Here is a 24,142-nt window from a genome sequence, read left to right as displayed (position 1 = left end):
CTTCCAGTTTAACTGTTTTTTCTGTATTTATAATAAATAAAGCATTTTATTATTGAAATTTTTTCTGTCTTGTATACTAACATCACAGTGGTACCACTTGATTTTTTTTAAAGAAAACGGCATTTCAGCTGTAGCATGAGCAATACAGACCTTTGAGTGCTACGCTTATAATGTTTTCACTTTGTGATTACATTTAAAAATGTATGTAGTTTCACAAGAATTTTCTTTATCTGCCACTGTTGAGTGTATAAACTATATATAAGCTGTGGTACAAATGGTGACCAATTCTTACTTCCCTTACCAAATTTATATTTTGTTTTATAATTGTATAAAATCTGCAGCAGCATTTAGTTCAAAATTATAGCTGGAATATATGATATTAAATATTCCTTCCCAGTATAAGAATTATGAGGGTAAACTTGAATTTGACTGTTTTCCTGTCTGGCAGAGGTTTTTATGTAAAGGGAACAGAGATACTGAATTAAGCCAGGACAGCTGCTGTGAGCCACATGAAGGAAATAAATTAACAAATGGAAGTACATTAGGCTTATTGTGTTTATTGGCTTTAACATTTAAAGCCTGGAACTCAAAAGAATAATTAGTTGTGTGCTTGAGTTTTTCCTTATGTAGATAACACCAAGCTTTGCATGAAATACTCCAGGAATTCTATTGGATTCAATTATATTGATGAGGAGGTCTATTATGCTATTCACTAAGAATCTAAGTACATTTTAAATTGGTTTATCTTTAAAAAAAATTGAAATTAATCTATGCATGAAAGCACCCATGTGTTGATATAGATTTATATGGTATTTAAAGGTCTGTGTATTTTGATGGTGCAAAACCAGCTTTAGCATTGATAAGAAACAGGCATGTCTCCTGATATGTTTATTTTAGTGACATAAATTAAGATGTAAATAAATTTTAAATGTTGGTTCTAAAGTGAGAGTCCTAGGTTAACTGAACATATCCTCTGTGGGAAAATTTTAATTACTTTAGTTGTGTTTGATTTTTAGTTGTGTTAAATAAAGGCATCTCATTTTATGTATTTGTTCCCTTTGAAGTTCTGGTCTCTTCATCAATGCCACAAAAAAAATCACGAATAATAAGACCAGTTAGCTTACCTCTACATCTATCCATAAGCCTTTTTCTGTAGCAATGCTTCTGAAAGATGAAATGGTAACTTTATCCTCTTCTTTTAAACCACCCTAGGTATCAAACTGGTTTGGAAATAAGCGAATCCGGTACAAGAAGAACATAGGTAAATTTCAAGAGGAAGCCAATATTTATGCTGCCAAAACGGCTGTTACTGCCACCAATGTGTCAGCCCATGGAAGCCAAGCTAACTCACCCTCCACTCCCAACTCAGCGGGTTAGTTTCTTCTTTGATTTGAAGGGATTTGCTCTCCATTTTTCTACTTGCTTTTCCTACATTGAGATTTTTCTTTTCGGTTTTGATTGGTTGATTTTTATGTCTAATTATCCTTTTTGTTGTCATTGTCAGTTTGGGGGTTTTCTTCCATATCTGAACAGCAGTGTGTTATAATCTTCATAAGGTTATATTAAGGTTTGCATTGATGCTTTTGTTTACCTTGAGATACAAGTACGTTGAGGTGTTTTGATGAGACCCCTGCATTAAGTTAAGTTGGCTTGTGTGGTTTTGTTTTGTTTTGGTTGGCATTTGATATTTTTATTTTAATGTGAAATTTTTATCCTGGACTATTTTGCTTTCCTACCACATAATGCCTGGGCCACTTACTAGTGTGCAATCTGTGCAGGAATTTACTTTTTTTTTTTTTTTGCCAGTCCTGGGGCTTGAACTCAGAGCCTAGATACTGTCCCTGAGTTTTTTGCTCAAGGCTAGCACTTGAACCAGAGTTCCATTATTGGTTGTTTTGTGGCTTAGTTGGAGATAAGAGTCTCATGGACTTTCCTTCCTAGGCTGGCTTCAAAGGGTAATCCTCACATTTCAGCCCCTGAGTAGCTAGGAATACAGGCATGAGCCATTGGTACACTGCAGGAATTCACTGTTAGAGCAAATCACTTATTAGCAAAGTTTGGTCTGAAGAGCCAACCTATACTTTTTTTCTGTACATTCTTCATAGTATTAGTCCTTATTGTTTTATTTTGTTCATTTTCCTTATGTAAACCACAAAGAAAATTACCAATCATTAATTCATATTATTCATATTCCAGTTTTCATGTTTTAATATCAGTTGTGTGCTTTATCCTTCTTGGTTCGTTTTTGTGGATATTCAGGGTTTAGGCTCACAGAACATATTTTTGACTGTGCTTGGTGCCATCGATTCTGAATATCCACAGTGTAAAAATATCACCTTAGTATTTGTATGTTATGAAAGATGTGTTGATCCTTTTTTCTTGAAGAAGTGGAGTGTGAGAGTAAAACGAGCTACCTTTTTAAATTATTTGGTATCAGATTATGCATTTCCTCATAATAAGCAAGATAAATTGATTTGGGATGTGCCATGTCCATCTAAGAAAATGGATGATACCAACAAATTAATAATATATCTTAGAACATATAATGTCTTTGACCTCACAGCTTATTTGTTTGCTAAAATACATTCTTGTTCTATCCTGTAGTGGCTTATATTGAAGACTAGCAGGGCTCTGTACTCTCATACCTTCTGTGAGCCTCTAGTTGCATACAATTTTTTTAGCAAGTTAAGCCACAGGGCTGCACAAACATGATCTTTTTGTGTTAAATAGAATCAGACACAGAGAGTGGCCTGGCCTTAGTAAATATGGATGTGGTAAGACAATCCATTGATCTAGTTTTCTTTTCCCAGGCCTGAAGGTTGGGTTAGTATGAGGAGCATTTTGACTCTCTAAAGTTTTTGTTGTTATTTTCTTCCTTTCCCATCAGAGTAAAGTTGACAAAGGATCAAGGCTAACAGGTTCATTCACCAGAGAATTTTCTTTCTTCCTCATCTGGTCAATTATTAAACATTTCAAGCCAAACACTGCACTGCACGGCAGAGCTTTTCACTTGTCTCTTTGGAAGGAGTATAATTCTGTCAACATTAGCAAAAATGCACTCAACACTCCTGCGAAGGATATCATAATGCAAAACAGATATCAAAATGACTTTTTCCTGTCCCTGATAGGTCTGCATCACAGATGGCTTAGCATGATTTATGACTAGTCCTTAGAAGAGCCCTGTGGACTCCCTTCATTACTAAATCCGCAACTATTTATTCTTTCCTAAAGCCCTTAAAAAAGAGAAAAGTAAGCATTTTAACCCCCTACTCTGCATTTAAGAATTTTGTTGGCTCTTGTAGAATGTCAGTCTATGATTACAATATTCTAAGGAATTTTTCTGGTGGCTTAAGCTTCATATGACTGTTGTGAGCATAAAGTAAATTATTATGGAAAATTTGAGCTAAGTTTTCTAGTCTTGCCTAAGTTGTTGGAAATACTTTGCATAGGAACTTCTCTGTGGTACTTTTTCTAAAGTAGAAACCAGAGAAACTACTATCATACACGTACAACAACATAGACTCCTTAAAGATAAATGTCTTAACAGGAAGTTACAAATGGGCTCTTCTGTATTTTCTTCTGCTTTACACATAATCCAAATCATTGCACAGATAGGAATGATAAAGATTTAAAGTCCTACGTAGAGTATTTATTACATGTGAAGGAAATAGGATAATTAATACATGAAATATGTCTTGGTAGAGTTTGAAGTCCAAAGCTTGAGAAACTCAGACTTTTTTGTTCTGTTAATGTTGAAGCAGCAGGTTTGTTGTTTGGTTTTGCTATTGTTTTGTTTTTCTCCAGAAGCTTTACTTACTGTAAATTCTCTCCAATAGTCTGGAGTTAACTTTACAAGTAAATCCTCTTCCTCCATTGGCTTCTTAAGGGGAACAGCATTTCTGTGTCTTTTCTTAGGGCACTTCTCAGCATTACTCCCTCTCCTTAACCCAGACTTCATTAAAAAAAAATCACATAGAACTAGGCCCTGTGGAGGGATTAGTAAACATTTGGAGACATTTTACTTGCTTTAGACTTTTCATCAACATAGTGGGCAAAGTCATGGAGCCCAAAGGAAGTCTAGAAGGAAGACACAAGAACTAGTCAAAAAATAAGTCAAAAAAAAAAAAAAAAAAAAAAAAAGGGAAATGGTTGAAGCAGCCTGAAAAGTCATGGGCCCATAATTCACCGAAGAAACCTGAATTCTCAATTTCCTTTTTTTTACTGAGATCATGAATACATGAGTTAAAGCCTTAGAAAGTACAGAAGCAAGAGGGTGATCTAACTAAGCTTACATGGTAAGATAGAGGATCGAAAAAATAAAAAAGCAAGAGGATCTCTCCTGCATGTCTCCAAATGGGTAGGAGTCCAGTGGTATCAAACTGATTGCTTCATCATTCTGAAACTTTGCTCTCTAAACTACAGAAATTGGGGCAAATATTTACTATGTGACTACTTCATAGAATTTACATACTTCTTGATGAGAAATAAATAAGCCAATACTTTGAAATACTTGTGTTTCTTAATAGAAAAGGATAAATCTGTTATTATCCTAGGTTATTGGTTCTCAATGAGGGGAGAATTTGGACCCCAACAGAATCCTGGTCATCTCTGAAGTTGGTTTCACGTACTAAAGTTTTGAGGAGAGGGTTTGCTAGAATTTGTGGATAGAGACAAGCATATGGCTAAATACCATACAATGCACATGATGTTCCCCACAAGGAAGAATTATCTAGCCTAAAATGTCAATAGCATTCACTTAGGTTATATCATTATTCTCTATTTTTAGAGTATGGAGTTAATTGGTTTTGTGTATATTGGTTTGTTTTTTGATATTTGTTGTTTTGTTGGTTTGTTTTTCCTTTCTGATATTTGTGGGGTTTTTGTTTTTTTCTTTTTGTTTATGTGCTTTTTTCCTGAACAAACTTAAGTCTCCAAAGATTCTTCGGAGTAGAAACACAATACCTAGGAAATTTCACAGAACATGGATGTTAACAGGCCTCCATATGGTAGAAATCAAAGATGATCCATTATTTCTTCTCTATTCAATGGGTGTAGATAGGACTCTGCCCCAAATATCAAAGCAGCAGTTTAAAATAAGCCAATTCCTAAGCCAAATTCAGAACCCTCCAACCGACAAGCACATCTTGAAATGTGCTTCTAACCATTGCTGACTACTCCTACTCCATGAAACGGGGGCTGTGTGCAGGTAAGGTTCCTGAATGCATCCACTCTTTGGGAATTCCACAACATCTCTGATACAGCCCATTCACTTTCTCTCTAGGAACTCTGTACTTAACAGGAGGCTATGCATTTATTCCAGGATAAGTTCTTTCCAATCTCCTGTGCTAGATGAAAAACTCTTTTTTAGGTTTAAGTGTGGATTTCTATCGGCTTTTATTGTGGTATTGTTATTATTATTATATCTGCCTTATTGTGGTATTAGAGGAACCTGGTCTCTTCTTTCAGCACCATCACTGCCTCTAGTTATTTATCAGAGTCAGAAGCCATGACAGTGTGGAACATGGGTGCAGAGACAATGAAATGCTGAAACAGCACAGCCAAGTGCACAAGGGACAATTTCTGCAATTACTGCTCTGATACAAATGCATTTGTACATGAAGTACGTTTATATGCGCATATTTATCTCTGTGTACATTAGGCAGTCAGACATATTTACAATTTATCTATGCACATATATTTTTTAAATCATCTGTGTCAATTGCTGTGTGTGTCTTGTAAATGGCACATTCCATGTCTTCATGGCTCCATGGAGGCCATGCCACTCAGCATCAGTGTGGCTCCCTTTGGGGGCTTTTCCTATTGCTCAGGTGTTGTACTGATTTCCAATAAGCCACTGGGCAAGAATACAGCATATGTGTCTGTTATGTGGTATTTGAGTGGGAGGGAAATAAAATACTTGGCCTTCAAACTCAACCCACTCAGGGATGAGATACTCACGATGCTTGATGACATACAGTTATGATTTGGATTCTTTGGTTGTGATGACATCTAAATGTGAGCATGTATGTGACACTTACTGCATTGGCTTTTATTATTTGGGTCCTGTTTCTGTGATTACAAATCGAATTTGATGGGAATAGAAGTCATGTGAAGGTCTGAATTATATATTTTATATATATATATATATATACATTGTGTATATATACATGTGTGTGTATATATATGTATGTATGTATATATATATATATATATATATTCTCACCAACCTACAGATGAAGTGTTTGTATGTATGTATGTATGAATGTATATATATATATATATATATATGTATATTCTCACCAACCTACAGATGAAGTGTTTGTATGTATGTGTGTGTGTATATATATATATATATACATATATATATATATATATATATATATATATATATATCATCTGTAGGTTGCTGAGAATGCTTTCAAAGATTCAATATTAATGGAAGAAATTCTAGGCCAGAGCTTTCATCTTATTGACTGAGTATAGTCTGCACCTGGCCAGATCTTCTGCTTGTTTTGCTAAGACTCAACTTTGGTAATTCCTTTCAGATAAGCTAAGCAGAGAAGTATGTGCCAGGTTAATGTTAATGTTCAAACTACTATTCTGAATCAAGCATTTATTTTACCCTGGGAAAGCAGGAATGAAACAACATGAGACAATGAAATCCTTTTCCTAAATCAGTTGTTACAATAGTAACAGTTGATATAGTAATAAAGTTAGTTAGACTTCTCCACGTATGTATACAAAATCCCACAGACCAAAGAAAACTGGAGATGTTTCTTAACTTGGGGTTGTCCTCAAGTTTGTTAACTATCTGGTTTCTCTAAAGGCTCCTGCTTTTGAGGTATGATTCTATCCTGGGCAGTTACACATAGAGCATAGTGGCAGAGTATGGCATGCATTGCTTGGTAAGCGCTCCTTCTGTGGGGGAAAGCAAAGGCCTTCTCCTGTGCTTAACCGCAGCTCTCCACGAGAACAGGGCAGATGTCTGAGAGCCCAAATCCCTGTCTTGGGAGAGGAGAAAGCAGGTGTCAGAGCTGAGGCATGAATCGTTATTGGGCAATTCCACACTGGTGATGGCTGTTTCAGAATACAAGAGCAAGAGGGCAATTGAAGCAATCTACTAGTAGAAATCACAGAGTACAACTGACCTGGGTCCCTGAGGTCTCTCCTTTTCCAGGCTAACGTCATGTTTTAACCAAATCTTGCACGTTGAGCTTTCTTTCCTAATGCGCTGAGCTGCACGATGACTTCAGAGTAATATTAAGCTTTTGCAAGCCTTTGTGTTTAGATTGAGCTTGAGCACATGTTACTACAGCAGAGCCCATGGAACCTGGGTGGTGCCAAGAATAGATCAAAAGGCTAACTCTCTAGATGAACTTTTCATCTCTAGAAGGTGAAAGCCAGTAGTTATCTGCCCCTTCTGGAGGCCCACTTGCAAAATGATTATGATTATCAGCAGCATTTCATATATCATGCATGCTTGAGAATTCCTGGCCCATTATTCTCCTTTATGCTTCTCCATCCTGGCAGGGAGCGGGGAGCAGTAGATCATTCCTACATGTTCTTATAGTCTGAGTGTTTTTCTGGGCTACTTGCCACCCAGAAGAAACTTTACCTTCTTTCTGGAAATCAGAAGTAGTATGATATTGCCTTTTTGCCCTCTCCTCTCATGCACGGCTCCCATGTGAGTGGATGGGTTCATCAATAGCATGGTTAGAATCCAGTTGAGTAGCTCAAATGCTCCGCTATGCTGACAGAAGTATCATTGGCCAGCCCATACTCTCCATCTTGTGGCCCTCTGGGAAACACTAATGTTTTAGAGACATGAAAGATCCTAAATGGACTGAGTTGAAAAGGATACAGATTTTCTTTCTCAGCTTGAAGCTGCTAAGAGAAAGTCTTATCAACAACGTATTAAGGTGTAGCTTGCACCCTTTGTTGCTTGCTCTGTTCTTCATGCTACTAACCAGACTCTGGACGTTGTTTTTGTTTTTACTTTTGATTTGGGGGATTGCTTTGCATGTCATTTCTCCTCTTGGCTGTTAGTTTCGGGTTGAGCTTTTTCCTTTCTGTGATTCAGGTGCCTCACTCTTTCCTTTCCAGGTTCTTCCAGTTCTTTTAATATGTCAAACTCTGGAGATTTGTTCATGAGCGTGCAGTCACTCAATGGGGATTCTTACCAAGGGGCCCAGGTTGGAGCCAACGTGCAATCACAGGTAGGGACCCAGCCAATATGCCATCAAGTGAATGCCTTAAGAGTTCAAGAGCCCTCAATCGTATTGGCTTTCTGCTCCTGTGCAGAAAGAGAGACAGAGACAGAGACAAAAAGAAAGAAAACAAAAGGAGAGAGGCATAGAGACAGCGATAGAACAACCAAAGTAGACCAAAACAAAGACAGCTATGATCCTAGCAATCATGTCCATAATTCATTAGTGCATTTGGCTCTGGCTTGTCAATCATGCTAGGAGGGTAGGGGAGGATCAGCAAATTCAGGGTGAGGTGACCTAGGTATCTCAAGCAAGCAAAACCAATGTGTACTTTATTCAGTAAAAGGAAACGGAGGAGGAGTTCAATCCATTGTCTCCATTTTCAGGTCTCCCTTTCATTTGTGGTTTTCCATACTCAATAGTTGCCAAAATAAGGAAATAATTTATAAGTAGGCCAATGTGTTGATATTTCATGTTTTTATTTTGTTTTAAAACTATCGAGCCAGGTTGATTAAATATATCTTCTTAGTCATTATTGAGGTCAACAGACTTGAGTTTCTGGTGATAAATGTAAGTCCATGTTGGGAAGCAAAAATCAAGTGATGTGTAAAAAAATCTCAGTGCTCCTTGATAAATGGGTCACTTTCATGACTCGTCAGGAAGCCATCCTACTATCTCCACATGAAGTGTGACATGAGAGAGTAAAGTCGTATGCTCTGGGTCAGAATTAGTAAGGAAGTCCATTTCCATGTCAATCCAATTTCCCACTCTGCATATGGAACAGAAAGCATCCCATGGCTAGAACAGACAACCAGTGATTCAGCATCTTTCTCAAGAGACATGGCCTGGGAATAAGTTTGAGGTGATACAGCCAGACTTCGGTCAAGAGACTAAACAATTGAACATTATTTAAGTATTCAATAAAGAGGGTTTTAATGACATTCTCTTCTCCCTGAGAGATGGCAGCTAAAGGTCCCCTACATGAACTTTTCCTGTTGTAGGATACGCAACTAAGGAAAGGCTGTGTGGAATGATCTATAGGGAAGAAAAGTGAGGAGAAGGGAAGTTTTAAAAACCTCTTTTCTTTAAATCCCTCAGCCATGCAGCCTTCTCTTGCAGCATTGTGGAATCACAAATCCCAGTTCTTTCACTGTTTTACTGTCTTGCTTACTGAAGTCAGGACTGAGAATGTGTTTGGCATTAGGAAGAGTCAGCCTCCATCTAATGGAAGACTATCACCCAAATGGTTGCATTGATTTGGCCTTTCCCAATAGTAGTCCCTAAGATGATGTTGACCTGCCTCCCTTCCCCTGTATCTCTCTGACTAATATCTTCTTTGTTGTTGTTCCTCCGTTTAGGTGGATACCCTTCGCCATGTTATCAGCCAGACAGGAGGATACAGTGACGGACTCGCAGCCAGTCAGATGTACAGTCCGCAGGGCATCAGTGTAAGAAAATAAGGCTTCCCCCCACCCTTCATTTGTATTCTATCACTACCAATTATTTCAAAGCCATGGGGCCCAGAATGCCACTTAGTAGAACTTGTCTTAGCTTTACGGTCACCTAGTTTCTTGTTTCTGTATCGGTCATGCCATCGGCAGCATCCTACCCACAACAAAAGTGGTGATTGGGCAGGCTTCATGCAGGCAGCTGGCGTCTAGGGCTGTCAGACGCAATCAGTGTTTGCATGGCACCTGCGGCCACATGCATTCAGCTGAGAGGAGCTGCTAAACAGGTGACACCTAGTACAACAGTGGTAGGAAATGTCACCACACTCTGGGGCCATGGATCCTGGGAAAGAAAACCTGTGGTCAAGATCCATTGCATCTAGGTCTGGGGCTTGGAAAGAAAAAGATCTCTTTCCAATCTGTCAATAGGCAATTTTTTTTTTAATTGACACAGAGGCTGAGTATGTGGAAGGGCTGGGGAGGGGTTGATACCATCTTCTTCTTGTTCTTGGGTGCGCTTGCGGCTTCTGACTAGCATGAAAATTCATAGCGACAAGCTATGTCGCATAGAGTGAAATCGATCAGACAGACACAAGGAGAACCGAGTGTAGATTTGGGACAGCAATCCAACTTGATTTCTCAGATCAATCGTGTGCTATCTCAGCAGTGGTGACAGCAAGCTGGGACAAGAGGGCAGCCTGGAAAAGGAGGCTGTTCTTTAGATCAGGGGTGATTTCCTGGGCTTTTAGAGGCCACATGAGGCTCCAGTAGAGGTATTGGTTCAGAGAATAATGGTTGGGTAGTGGGAATAATTTTTACTGTTCATTGCTGTTGTTTTAAGGTAAATTAAGGATGGAGGGGAGGGCAAGATACACATGATTTATTAATGCGATTCTTGTCTATGCTGAATGGAGGTACCATGGCCCTTTCAATTCAGCATGTATCAGATCATTTTGTTATGACCAGTCTGAAGGGAATCAAGAGAATACCAATTGCTTTATCAGATCAGGAATGGTTGTTGTTGTTGTTGTTGTTTAAAAAAATAAAGCATTTTTCCCCATAAAAGAGAAGGTGTGGGGACTTAGCTACACTTTGAACATGCTACCTTCTGAGCGAAGAATTAGGCTTCTCTCAAATGATCTAAAAGACAGAGTGGGGAAAATCTCTGAGTGAGTGGATGATTCAGAGAAATGGATTGCACTTCAATATTCATTGCATCTCTGTCTCATAGTCAGAGCTCTCAAAAAATAAAAATAAAAACTGTTGTCTGCCTTTGGAACTCAAGAATTCTCCATCCTAAGAGAGCAAGCATGGTTTGGCTAGTGACTTGGTAAGAGAACTGGAGAAGGAAGACAGTCATCAAACTATGATTGCATTGGTGACCTAAAAAATACTATTACTTAGCTGCACAAAGAGGTGACAAGTCCATAAGTCAGGTTATAAGTACAATGCATCTTGTACTTTCCCACTGTCCCACTATGTTCTGTCCCACTATGCCCTTTCCCTAAAAAATATTGGTGACTTTTAAGACCACTTACATTAGGAATTCTTTCTATTCTACATTCTTCAGACCTTCTAAGCTATTATCACATATATCAAGTCTCTCTCTAGGGACAGAAGATGTCAGCGCTAGTCCTGTGAAACATACTGTGGGCAGTCGTGACACTTTCTAGGAACTGGAGGGGGAGAGATTCCATCTTGTCCTTTGCTAACAATACTAATTGTTATTACTATAAGAATGGCTGAGTTGCTGGGAAGCCTGATTAGTAAAATACCAGGTACTATGGTGGAGATGTATTTTTCCTCAACATGAATTTCAAGTGAATGAGGTAGCTTTGTCTTTGTGTGTAGCATTGAATTCACACATGCATTTGTATATTCCCTGAATGGTACTGAGATACAAGGTAAACTTTTCCAAAGAAAGCTTCATTCTGCATAAGTGGAAGAGAGAAACATAAGAAAAGTACAAGCATGTGGGGACATGAATAGAGGCATCCTGAAAAACACAACTGAAGAAAGCCCGTGTGACTGGGCAGGAAGTGAGTCTGACAGCTATGCTATTTGGCATCTTTCTTTCCTAACTGGGCAATGAAGAAAAGTGCAGCTCTCAGACTCTGGGGGGTCAGATTGACCCTTCTGATGTCATCTGGTGGGCTGGGAATCATTTCTGAAATAGTGTAACCAAACATGTGCAGACCATTATGTCTGATTACATAAGCCCACCGCCAGAAGTGGGCTCGAAAATGCCACTTGAAAGAGTTTCTCATTTTGCATTAATTTTTTTTGTTTTTGCTGTGAAGTGCAGTTATTTTATTTCTGGGTCTTTAATAAGCAAGCTAAATGAATCAAAGACTGATCATGATAGGATATGTTCCTTTGGTATCAGTTTTAAATTGTACACCACCTTCAGGAAACTAATCTAATTATCATGAGATATATTTTTAGTTGATCGTATTAGGTGCTGACATACATATACACCCTGACTAAGGCTATGGTTGCTAAGAGAAAGGGGCGGGAGGAGGAAGAGAAAGGATAGGAGACAAGAAGAAACAAGGGCAGGAATGGAAAGTCTGAGCCAAGAAATAAAAATAAACAGTCCCTAAATCCAAAGCAGCAATGGAATTCCCAGCTGGGTTCTGGATTGTGTTTCATTTGGTGGAGGACATTTTCTGGGCAGCCTTCATCCATTCCCCTGGCTGGGTTTCCACAATACCCATATCATATCCAACTAGTGTCAATTTTAAGTCCCATAAAGTGCAGACCATTTGTCTTTAAGTGAGCACATAGGAGTAGGGTTGCAGGGAGTAGTAGTGTGAGTCCTGGGGGGGATTCAGGAGATGCCTGTCCTAGAAACTCAGGTACCCATAGGCAAGCATCAATCTCTCTTTTCCTGGTAATTCTTACCCCTTAAAGGGTGCTTTAGGGAAAATGAGAAATAAAGTAGAAAGGGCTTGGCAAAGCATAATTTGTTCCACATGAGTGCAGTATGAAATGTTATAAGTGATAACTTTCTAATTTGACCTTTCTCTCCTCTTGTATAAGCAGTTTTCACAGTAGGTAGTTCCTAGTGAGGATAGGTTAGGTCACCATTGCCACTTTTTTTCCTCTTGTGATGCAAAAGCAGGCTTTTGAGATGGATATTGAATTTTGCAAGGCCTAAAGACCCCCTTCCTTAGCCACTGTGAGTTTTTATTATACCTCCTTAAGAACTTTATATTCTTATATGACAACAGGCAATTCTTACTGGTTTAGCTTTGTTCTCAGCAATGCAGGGAGATTATTCCTCTTCTTGTCAATCAGGCCTACTGAAAGATTGCTTAGCTATCAGTCTTGCTTGCCCCTGCCACCATCCTATTTCTAGAAATAGTTTATTAACTAGACTTTCGCAGCAACTTTCTATCACTAGTTGTTGTCTTTAGGTTTTCCTCTCTCCAGCACACATCACTTAAATTTTCTCATTCCTTGCTCAGAAATCACCTGTGGTCCTTACTACATACCTAAACAAGCTCAAATCTCATGCCCATTGCCTGGCTCCTTTGTCCACCCACCTTCAAAGTAAACACCCAATGCCAGTCAACGTGATTTGGCCACACACTCTCTCTCCTCATTATATTCATTTATGTATGCCATCCACACCAAGCATCTTTCTTAACCCTTCTTTCCTTTTTTCTTCTTCCTGCTCTATCTCTACCTGTCTCTGTGTCTCTGTCATTGTACCTGTCTCTATGCTATAACACACACTTTCCTTTCCTTACTACACATAAGCATACTTAATTGTCCTTGTATCTTTCACTTTTACATAGTATTATGATTATAAATAGATTAGAGGCCTACAATATTTTTTGAATGAACACATCAATAGGAGGAGATATTGAAGAACTAAAACTTATTTTAATAACCACTAGAGACACCAAGTATATCAGCTATGTGGTGTCTACTAGTAACTATTATTTTAACTGTTTTCCTCATTCATAAATACACTGTCTTTTTAAATCTAAAAAATCTTAAAAAAAAAAAAAAAAAAAAAGAGGCAGAGGCAGGAGAATGGAATGTTCTAGGTCTTCCCCAGAAAAAGAAAAGGCTCATCAAAGTTTTTGATTAATGGATTTTTCTGTGAAAATAACATTCAGATCAACGTTAAACATAGGAAGTTATATAGTGATACTAGAGAAAAATGACCCTTTGATTTCCTTAGGTCTTCCTATCCTAAAATAGTCCCTGTCATCTTTTTCTGAGAGACTCTGTACAAGCATCATTTTTTTTTTTGGAGGGGGTGGGGGAGAGGAGAGGAAGCCATTGTTTCTGGTGGACTTCTTTTGTCCTCCCTCCTAGCTGTGGGACTAGAGATTCCAAGGACAAGCTGGAGGGAACTGGAAACAAATTGAAAGGAAGACACTTGCATCCTTCTGTGGCTTTTCTTGTGGGGACTCATCTTGCCTTTCTGGATATTGCTTCTTTTAAGAAATACTTGAGAGACCCTTCAACTGAGGATCTCCAGGTCTACAAGAATGACCATTGCTTCTCACTGTTAGCACAAGAGACAGCAGACTAACCTAACTACTCTACTGCCTCCCTTCAAATTGCATTCTGAAGACCTAAACAGAAGAAGCAGGAGCTCTCACTCCAAGAATGCTCCTCTTTGCTTAGAGATTTGTCATAGAGCATTACCCTCTAGGATCAGATGATTTATTTTAAGTTGTAAAATGTGAGTTAATGGAATGAATTAGCTGCATCAGTCCTAAATGTAGATAATGCTATAGATCTTATTTAAAAATTTGGGATGGAAATAGAAATAAAGCTTTGATGTTATCTCTATTATAACGAGTATATTATAAAAGGTCTCATCATTTTTTGCTTTGTAATAATTATGGTAGTGCTATAATAAAGTTGAAGTCTTTATCTTCATAAACCCTAATATGCATAATTTTTTTGGTTTTCTTTTCTCTGATGGTAAGTAAAGAGGGAAAGAAAGAACATTTACTATGTAAATAAATAGAATATAAATCATTAGGATACACATATTCCCCTGTTTAAAAGAACACATTTCAGGCATTTGGCTATCTCAAGCTTTACTTGGGAACACTTGGCCTCATGCCAAAGTTTTAATTTTTTCTTAACTACGTCTGAGAGACCTCTTTCCACTTAAAGTACATATTAAGAAGATTTTTGCCACATATGAAATTGTAGGACTGGGAAGTGAGGGTAATAATTAAAATTCAGATGCAAATCTTTAAAAACACATTTGGGTTCACAAAGTTTTAATTCCATATTATCAAACTGAATTTGAATTTTGAAGGGATTACTTGGTACCCAGATGTGCTTCACAGCTGGTTGCCTTTGTATACCTTCTGGTCCTGTGACCAGGGGAAGAGCCCCAGGCTAGAGAAGCTAAGGGATGTGAGGAGAATTGAGGAATGTGAATGTGGTGGACCAAACTCTTAAAGGTTTGCAGACAGCAAGAACAGAGTTGTTAGGATTGAATCCCCTGCAAAACTTAGCACCATATGGCCTCCTGAATCTGAGATCAAAAACATGTCTTGGAGTATTTTTAGCTCCCAACAGTTGAAAAAGCATCAATTTACCCCTGGCCATGTGAAAGGCCTTAACCATACAGAGAACAAATGTCCAGATTCTCTATTCCTGCATTCATTCATTTATTTCATTTATTCCCATATTCTCATATTCACATATTAACTTATTCATCCAGTAAGTATTATTGCTTTTGATCTTAGGAGAACACAACTATGTCTTATGCAATCCAGGTCAAGCTGCAGAAAACAAAGATAATGTGAAATCCTGATGCCAATCAAAACGTATTTTCTCTTTTACTCTCATTTAACACCACTTGGACTCAGATTGGATTTCCTGTTCTTCAAAGATCTGGGCAAGGGAACAAATCAACTATAGTCTAGAAGAGAATCTGAAGGTCAACAACATAGGAGAGAAGAGGAAATCAGTAATAGTTTGAGAAAAGTAATGCTTCCACTCAAATAGATAGACCACGAGTTTAAATAGATAGACCATGAGTTTAATGCAATAACAAAATCCTTTTCTGGTGGTTCCTCATTGTTTGTGGAATTACTCCTAATGAGTTTTATGGATCGCAAATCTACTGATACGTTTATTGCAAACATCCTCACATTTAAATGGTGTATGTGTCTATGAGAGAAAGAGAACATATGTGTATGTATATATACATGTGTTGGTGATCCATTTCTATCAGTGTTATTATACACATATTCCCTGGATAGGACTGTTTCCTGAACTCTGAAAAGGAACAATTGAGGAACAATTTAAGACTTCTTCCAACATCATACTCTATCCATAAACAGTGATTTTTTTCCATTCCTAAGAAAATGGGAAGTACTTCAAAATTATAAATAAATAGTTGTGTTGTTGGAAAGATTCCTATCTGTGAGATGACTGTGTGCACCATGCTGGTTTTTTTGTTGTTGTTGTTAGAATTGGGGTTTTACAACATCCATTCAGGTCCATGTCTGGCCTAATAACCATTCTCTCATCAAGCTGCAACCTGAGAAAATACTCCAGACTCAATTTGCTGCTGATTTCTGCTCCATGACTAAAAACCACAACCTTAAAAAGGCATTTTATTTTTATAATGCTCCTGAAAGTGACCTAGCAACTCTAAACATCAGAAAATATTAAGCAAATTAAGCAGAATTGAATTGTAAGAAACATGGGCTTGCATTTCCTTTTTTTGTCAGTCGTCGGGTCTGAACTCTTGCCTGGGCTCTGTCCCTCAGCTCTTCAGCTCAAGGCTAGCACTCTACCACTTGAGCCACAGTGCCACTTCTGGCTTTTTCTGCTTATGTGGTACTGAGGAATCGAACCCAGGGCCTCATGCATGAAAGGCAAGCGCTCTACCCAGCCCTGGGCTTAGATTTCTTAAAGTGATCCTCATCTCATTTGATCTAGCCTGGGCCCTGCTCACCTTCCAGAAAGAGAGTCCATGTTCTTAGGCAAGCTTGTCCTTAGATAGAATATTAGAGTTCTTTCTTAGAAATTCCTGTTGCTATTGTAAATTGAGTAATTTTTTTAAACCTCTACTTAATCTCTGGCTATATCTGAGTCTGGGGAAATTCTTTTCCTCATTGCTAAATACTAAATATTTAGATCTCTAAATATCTAAATACGTTCCAGTTTGACAGACTATGTAAATAAATGAATAAATGCTTTATTCAACACATGTTTACTGAGAACCTTCTAATGTCTATACCAGTAGTACAAATATAGACAGGGCAAAGTTCTTGTTCTTCATAAAGTCTGAGAAAACTAAAAATCTTATGAGTTATTATCTGGCTCAGTCATCTTCTTTGAGGAAAAAAAAAAGAACGATGCTTGCCATTACAATCAACATACATTATCTTAAAAGAATTTGGGAAATGGCCAATATAAGAAGTATTTACATACATATTTCTATCAAGCAAAAGACATGAATTGCTCATAAACACCATTGACATTTGCAGCTTTTTATGTCTATTGCAAGTGACCAAAGCAAAGTCTAGTCTTTCCTTCCAAAATCATGCTGTTTAACTTAATTTTTATATGGAAGAAAGAACAATCCATTTCAGTAGATTAGTCATTAGCAACATGTGGCTATTGAACACTTGAAACTTGGCTAGTGTGACTAAGAAAATGAGTCTCTTATTTCATCTCATTTCAATTAGAGAAGGCTTAAAATAACAACAAGCCATGTTGGACAGCAGAGTTGTAGATGCTCTATCCATTATTTGGGAGCCAACCAAATTGGCGCAGTGGTGACAAAGATATGATCATGCTGTGAAAACAGAGATTTCCCACTATAAAACAAACACAGAAATACTATGTGTTTTAATCTGTTTGGTTTCCAAAATTAAATGTAACTATTAAGAAGACAAATAAGAGTATAAGAAGTTAACTCAGAGTAGCATGATATGCTTTAAGCAATGAAGTAATATGGAGGAAGATATAAAACATGAATATGTAATATATAATATAAATATAGTATACAATAGAAATATGTGATATGTAGTATAGTAATATAAATATGTATAAATATTATATATTAAATATTATTATATATGAATGTGCATGTAGGAATTACCTACATTTATTATGGTTTCTCTATGTAGTAATTTTCAACTCTTTCAGCCACCAATTCTCCTAATTATTTTTCAAGCTTAACCAAGACATGTCTTTGAGTCCATCAAAAACTCTTTCTTTAGTATTAGTTTCTTTTGTGCTTATATGAAGTAGAGGCTGTTTCAGTCCTCTCTGGCATCTGCTGCCTGGCAGATTGTCTACTACCCTGCTAGTATTCAAAGGGTAGCCAGTATTTCCTATAGCATCACAAGAGAATTTCTGAGCTGTGAAGGATCTCAGGTCCCACCCAAGCCTATTAAATCAAATGCAGCCATTTAACCAGATGCCGTGGTAGTTCCAAAGTACATGAAGCTTGAGAAGCTATGCTCTAACACATACATAGTCTTTAAATGTTGCCTAAGGCTTACCTAAGAGGAAAAAAATAGCATTTACTTTCATTGTGTTAAGGATACTACTGCTTTCAAATTTTCCAAAATTTATTTTCAAATTTTGCAAACACAAAAAATGTTGAATTTAATATTGTAACTGGCCAGCTTTCCACCTAGATTCTGTCATTTTATTTATTTTTTATTTTTTGCTTTAGTTCTACTGCCTTCATCTTACATGTCATCACCCTTCTTTCCTTCCTCTATTCATCCATCTTGGGATTTCTTCTCATGCATTTCCAATATTGCAGCTAATATTGCATTTCCTTCAAAGAAATACTATTGAAATGTATATCATTAATACCATATAATATACAGTCTTTTACTAGAGCTTAATATTTAGTTGTAGTTTTTTTCACTTCTGAGATAAAATTTTATACAATTAAATATGTAAACCCTAAGTCTATGTTCTCAGAGTTCTGACTGATACACACTTGCGTTAAGTTTGCTCTTCTTTATCTTCTTGTGTTTATACTTCTTGATAATTTAGAAAGACAAAACAAAAAATGAAATAAAATAGAAGGGAAAGAGAGAAGAACAGGACACATAATTATCCAGAATATTCTGATCTTTTCTAAGCGGCCTAAGGTTCCCTTCCTCCTTCTTTTCCCCCAGCTTGCCTTCCACCCTTTTCCTATCAGAAAACCAAACACTGCTTAAAAAAGAACGAAAGGAAGGAAGGAAGGAAGGAAGGAAGGAAGGAAGGAAGGAAGGAAGGAAGGAAAGAAGGAAGGAAGGAAGGGAGAGAGACAGAGAAAGAAAGAAAGAAAGAAAGAAAGAAAGAAAGAAAGAAAGAAAGAAAGAAAGAAAGAAAGAAAGAAAGAAAGAAAGGAAGAAAGGAAGAAAGGAAGGAAGAAAGGAAGGAAGAAAGGAAGGAAGAAAGGAAGGAAGGAAGAAAGAAAGAAAGAAAGAAAGAAAGAAAGAAAGAAAGAAAGAAAGAAAGGAAGGAAGGAAGGAAGGAAGGAAGGAAGGAAGGAAGGAAGGAAGGAAGAAAAATTTTAAAAAGCCACATAAATCAACTAAGGTATTTTTTTCGGATTCTGATCTGCCATGCTTACATTTAAAGGTACTTATATCTCTTTTTCATAAGAAAAGCTTTTGAAAAATGTAAAAATACATACTTAGGACATTTGAGAATTACAGAGTGATTTCTTCACTTGCAAGATATTTTGTTTCTACTCTCTCAGCTATTATTTCTTACATTTCTCCATTAGTGTCCTTGAGCTCATGTCCAGTTCATTTTCCCTTGCCTTCACAAACTAATGCTTTTTTTTAATAACCTCAAGCTCACATATTTGCCTAAGATTGTAGTTTCCTCTTCTTAGCGAAGTGGTGGATTATGGGAGTGAGAAAGCCTACCCTCAGCCTTAAACTCAGGTCATGGGATAAAGCTCTAATGGAGGAAGCCTTAGAATCTTTTCTCACCAGAACTCAGAGCTTCTGGAGAGGTCTAGAACTAGTACTGTGGGCTCCCTGCCTTTTCAGGAGGAGAAAAGGATCTAAAACACTACTTTTCTGTGTACCTAGAGTTTGAATGCTAACTGAGCCTCCACCAATATCACCTCTAAGATTATGAACTCCTAACTTTTATTACTATCTCTATTAGAGTCTGTCTTTATAAATACTGTCAATTCCACTTTATGAGCAAGGAACTGAGGCTTTGAAATGTTAAGTATTTTACTCAATGTCAAACAGCCAGTAAGTGACAGAGCCACAGTGTAAACTCTGGGCAGTCAAACTCCAAATCCTCATTCCTTCCTTTTATTCTCACAAACCCTTAAATCCTTAATAAGGAGCTGACAAGAACCTTACAGTGTGAGAATCTGTTATGTTTTCTGGTAAATATTTATCTGGATGACTAAAATAAAAATCTAAAAATTCTGTTATACTGAGGTATATTCTCTCAAGATACTATGGAGAAGGCATATGTCTAGTCAATTATTTTAGTAAATCTGGAAAATTATAAAGCAGTCCACCCTAAGATATGTCTGTATTATGTCATATTTAATTAGCCAACTTAGTGACTTAAAAACATACAGAGGAGAGAACAGAGAATATAGAAGTCAAGCATCTCTTCTTGATAGTTTACTTGACTAAAGGCAAGGTATTGGTAGAGGTAGTTTCATATATAGATAGATAGATAAATAGATACATATATATATATATATATATAAACGAAAGTAAAATGAAAGAAAGAGACAATTTAGTTGGAAGTTAATCGATTGCACTTGCTAAATAAGGACGCTAGAAGGTGGAAGATGTGCTGGAATAATAGCTATACAAGCAGCAATGTTGCCTAGACTAACAGAAAGGAGAAGGAAAAGCCACCTTCACTTTCTTGAGCCAGGACTTTTTTTTAATTGTGAAAATAGCATACAGAAGGGTTACAATTACATGGGCAAGGTAATGAGAACATTTCTTATCAAGCATTGTTGCCTCCTTCTTTGTTTCCAACACCCCTTTATGATGAAGGTTCTGGAAAAATTAGGAATCCAGGGAACATTCCTCAATACAATAAAGGCTGTATATGACAAACCTACAGCCAGCATTATACTTAATGGTGAAAAACTAAAGCCATTTCCTCTTACCTCAGGAATGAGACAAGGATGTCCACTCTCTCTACTTCTCTTCAATTTAGAATTAGATTGCCTAGCCACAGCAATAAGACAAGATGCAAACACAAAAGGGATCCAAATAGGGAAAGATGAAGTAAAATTCTCCCTCTGCAGAACCAGGACTTTTTAATCAAGGTTGTACCTCTGCTTGATCTCTTTTAGTAAGTTAATTTGCTGGAGTCAAGACATAGTAAACTATGAATAAAATCAGAAATATTAGGTAGAAAAAAGTAACTGACATGAATAGCACAGGCAGTACTAACCACAGAGAGAGGTCGGAAACTAAGTTGTGCTAATCAATTACTCAGCAATGGAAGAATGACATTGTCAGGAACTTGATAACATTGCATATGAAATAACAAAACATAGGTTTAAAGCAATTAAGCTACACAGACACTAAAGAGAACAATAAAAACAAAATAAACTAGGATGAGTAGTTAAATAAATAACATCAGTTAAGAAGACATAAAGAGTAAAAAACAAAACAACAAACCCAGATCAATTAGTAATAAAAAGGGAAGTCATATAAAACAGTAAATTAAAGAACAATTACAAAACAATAAGGATAGGAAAATTAACCACATAAAATGACATTTAATAATTGTATTAATAGTTGACACTTAATGGCTTCTTTCTATGTGTTGGGCATGAAAAATGCCGAACACATACAAGTATTGTTAGTCAAAGTTTATTTTAAAAATTAGAAAATTTTGAAAAATGTAAACCAAGTAGTTCAGAGAGAGGGAGACAGGCATCAGAACAGCAATACCAACAAGGAAAAGAATGCTGAAGGCTAATGAAATGGACCTGCAAATGTCCAAGCTCATTCCTTGTGTATTATATTCATCAGGCACCTGGCCTAATGCTCTTTCCTCACTTCCTGTCTAGACTACTCATGAGGTGCCTGGTGCTGTTCTTTTCCTGTCTTGAGTAGAAGTATTGGAACCTAGGGGTTCCTCTGTACTTAAACTTCATGGTTAAAATACTCATCTTATGTAATTTAGCTTAGACTATTCTGGAAGTACTTTACCCTTCCTCCAGAATGTGTTCCATAGTATCCTGGAGTTGGAGTGGAAGTCATTGCCTGATGTCAACTGGACGTCTCCTCTAGAACACAAATTTCTGGGAAGGATAATAATTTTTGCATCCAATTCTTCACAAGCCTGGTACCTAGTAAATGTTTAATCCAGAGCATCCTTTCTGCAAGAGAGTGATTCTTTTGTTCCTTTTCCATTTTTTTTCCCATTTACAATAAGTTGGTACCCATATTTTACCTCCCACTTATTTACACCTTGTACTCTATAATCATCACAACTTGTATAGAAATCTCTTATGGATATATATATATATTCAGGGATCAGATATGTCTCACTGTTGTTTTTTAGAAAATATCATATATTGGGATGGGGGAGATGGGTTGTGTTTGTGGCTTGATCTTCATCCACAATCCATATCTGCATCCACTTGTTCTGTTCAACATTTTGTCAGTAATTAGTAGTTATGTTGAGTACAGAGGCAAAGAAGATTTAAAAAGAAAAGGAGACTAAGTCTGTCCCCCAGCAGCTTGTCATCTTGTCTAAGGTGATCGCTGAGTATGACCTATCTCTATCGGCCCTAGTTTTTATAAAAAGAGATAAACCATCTCATCTATAGTTGTCATAGGCAATTGTTCTGTTTTATGCAGTTCAGAGGTTGCTTACTAACTTTCTCTTCAGAGAACAGAGTGCCACTTCACCAGTTCATTTACCCTTTCTTTCATTCAAGGCCAATGCTTAGCCAGAAACTGTACTGTTTTCCCTTCCCCAACAAGTTGCTGAGGTTTTCCCATCCCACTACAGCCTAAGTGAGGTGTAGATTTCCTTTCTTAAGCTTTTCAGAATCCTGCATTGCTTTTTTGTGATTACAAATTTAATATAGAAAATCTGGAGAATGAAGGGGAAATCATGCAATAAAATCTCTACAAGTGATTTCCAGTGGCTCGTGCCTTTAATCCTAGATATTCAGGAGGCTGAAATCCAAGAAATGCTTATCTCCAATTAACAAGCAAAAAAGCCAAAAGTGGAAATGTGGTTTGAGTGGTAAATCACTAGCCTTGAATAAAGAAATCTAAGTGAGAAGGCAGGGCCCTGAGTTTAAGCTCCAGTACTGGCACAAAAAAAAAAAAAAAAGAAGAAGAAGAAAGGAAAGGAAAGGAAAGGAAAGGAAAGGAAAGGAAAGGAAAGGGCTCACTTTTTGCAATGTGATCTTCTTGTACTTTGTGCATAAGTGCATTTTTATGTGGGCGTACAAAAATTTCATATTATTTTGTATTATACTTACTTTACTAAAGATACTTGAAAAATATTTTCCATACTATTAAACATTCATTTTAAACATAGCTTTAAATAACTTCATTGAAAGCTGTTGTTGTTCAAGTCTAGAATTAATAACACTGTGGTAAACTTTATAGTACAGAAAATGCAGTGCAAGTCTTTATTATAGTTCCTACTAGCAGTATATCATAGTTCCCATGTTCCACACCTTCAGTAATAATACTTTCACAGTTTTCAGTCTGTGATTATTTACTTTTAATTTGGGTGTTTTTTCATGTTTATTGGCATTTAATTTCTTTTTTGGGGGGAGGGGCAGTCGTGGGGCCTGAACTCTGGGCCTGGGCGCTGTCCCTCAGCTCTTCAGCTCGCTCTACCACTTGAGCCACAGTGCCACTTCTGGCTTTTTTTTTTTTTTGCTTATGTGGTGCTGAGGAATCGAACCCAGGGCCTCATGCATGCAAGGCAAGCACTCTACCACTGAGCCACCTTTCTAGCCCTTAGCATTTAATTTCTATTCTCAAAATTTTCATCTTTTTCTGATTGATTCCTAAAAACTCTTGCACATTGAGGATATCTTTCTGTTTCTAGCCAGCATTTAGAAAGGAGAAAATTCTTTATCCCTATGAGTCAGGAAGACGGAATAAGGCGCTTAGGCTCATCCTAGATCTACGGAAAATTCCTCAAGGTGAAAGCTGAATTGTTAATATACTAACAATGTGGTTGATGTTTAAAAAGCTATAGTCCTGCATTCTTATTTAGCATAGCATTTTCTATAATATTGATCTATTTTTTAAAAATTCAAGTGTATAAAATGGAATCTAAAAATTATCTAAAAGAGGAAGTGGAGCTGAGTCTCAAGTGGTAGAATGCTAGCATTGAGCAAAAGAAGCTCAAAGACAGTGTGCAGGCTCCCAGGTTCAAGCCTCAGAACCAGCATAAAATAAACTAAAAAACATAAATAATAGATTATCTAAAAGAGTCTAGAGATGTTATAAATTTTTCTTTGAAAGTTTGTCCCATGTCTCATGTTAC

At 37.1% G+C, this 24,142-nt stretch overlaps 1 protein-coding gene across 6 annotated transcripts in view; it reads left to right on the top strand.

Moving 5' to 3' along the window:
* Positions 1-24,142, top strand: part of Pbx1 (PBX homeobox 1) — a 297,696-nt gene that overhangs the window by 231,626 nt on the left and 41,928 nt on the right. For 3 of the 6 annotated variants that reach the window (XM_070034193.1, XM_070034191.1, XM_070034192.1), the window contains exons 6-8: positions 1,213-1,372; positions 8,104-8,216; positions 9,566-9,655. In XM_070034193.1, the coding sequence (XP_069890294.1) occupies positions 1,213-1,372; positions 8,104-8,216; positions 9,566-9,655 (363 nt within the window). The remainder of the gene's footprint in view (positions 1-1,212; positions 1,373-8,103; positions 8,217-9,565; positions 9,656-24,142) is intronic. The other 3 variants (XM_070034196.1, XM_070034194.1, XM_070034195.1) reach the window with 1 other exon arrangement.

Source organism: Dipodomys merriami, unplaced genomic scaffold, assembly GCF_024711535.1.
Source record: "Dipodomys merriami isolate MVZ:Mamm:240054 unplaced genomic scaffold, mDipMer1.0.p SCAF_24, whole genome shotgun sequence".
NCBI lineage: Eukaryota > Metazoa > Chordata > Mammalia > Rodentia > Heteromyidae > Dipodomys > Dipodomys merriami.
The sequence above is the reverse complement of the archived record's forward strand: the minus strand, read 5'-3'. Positions and strand labels throughout refer to the sequence as shown.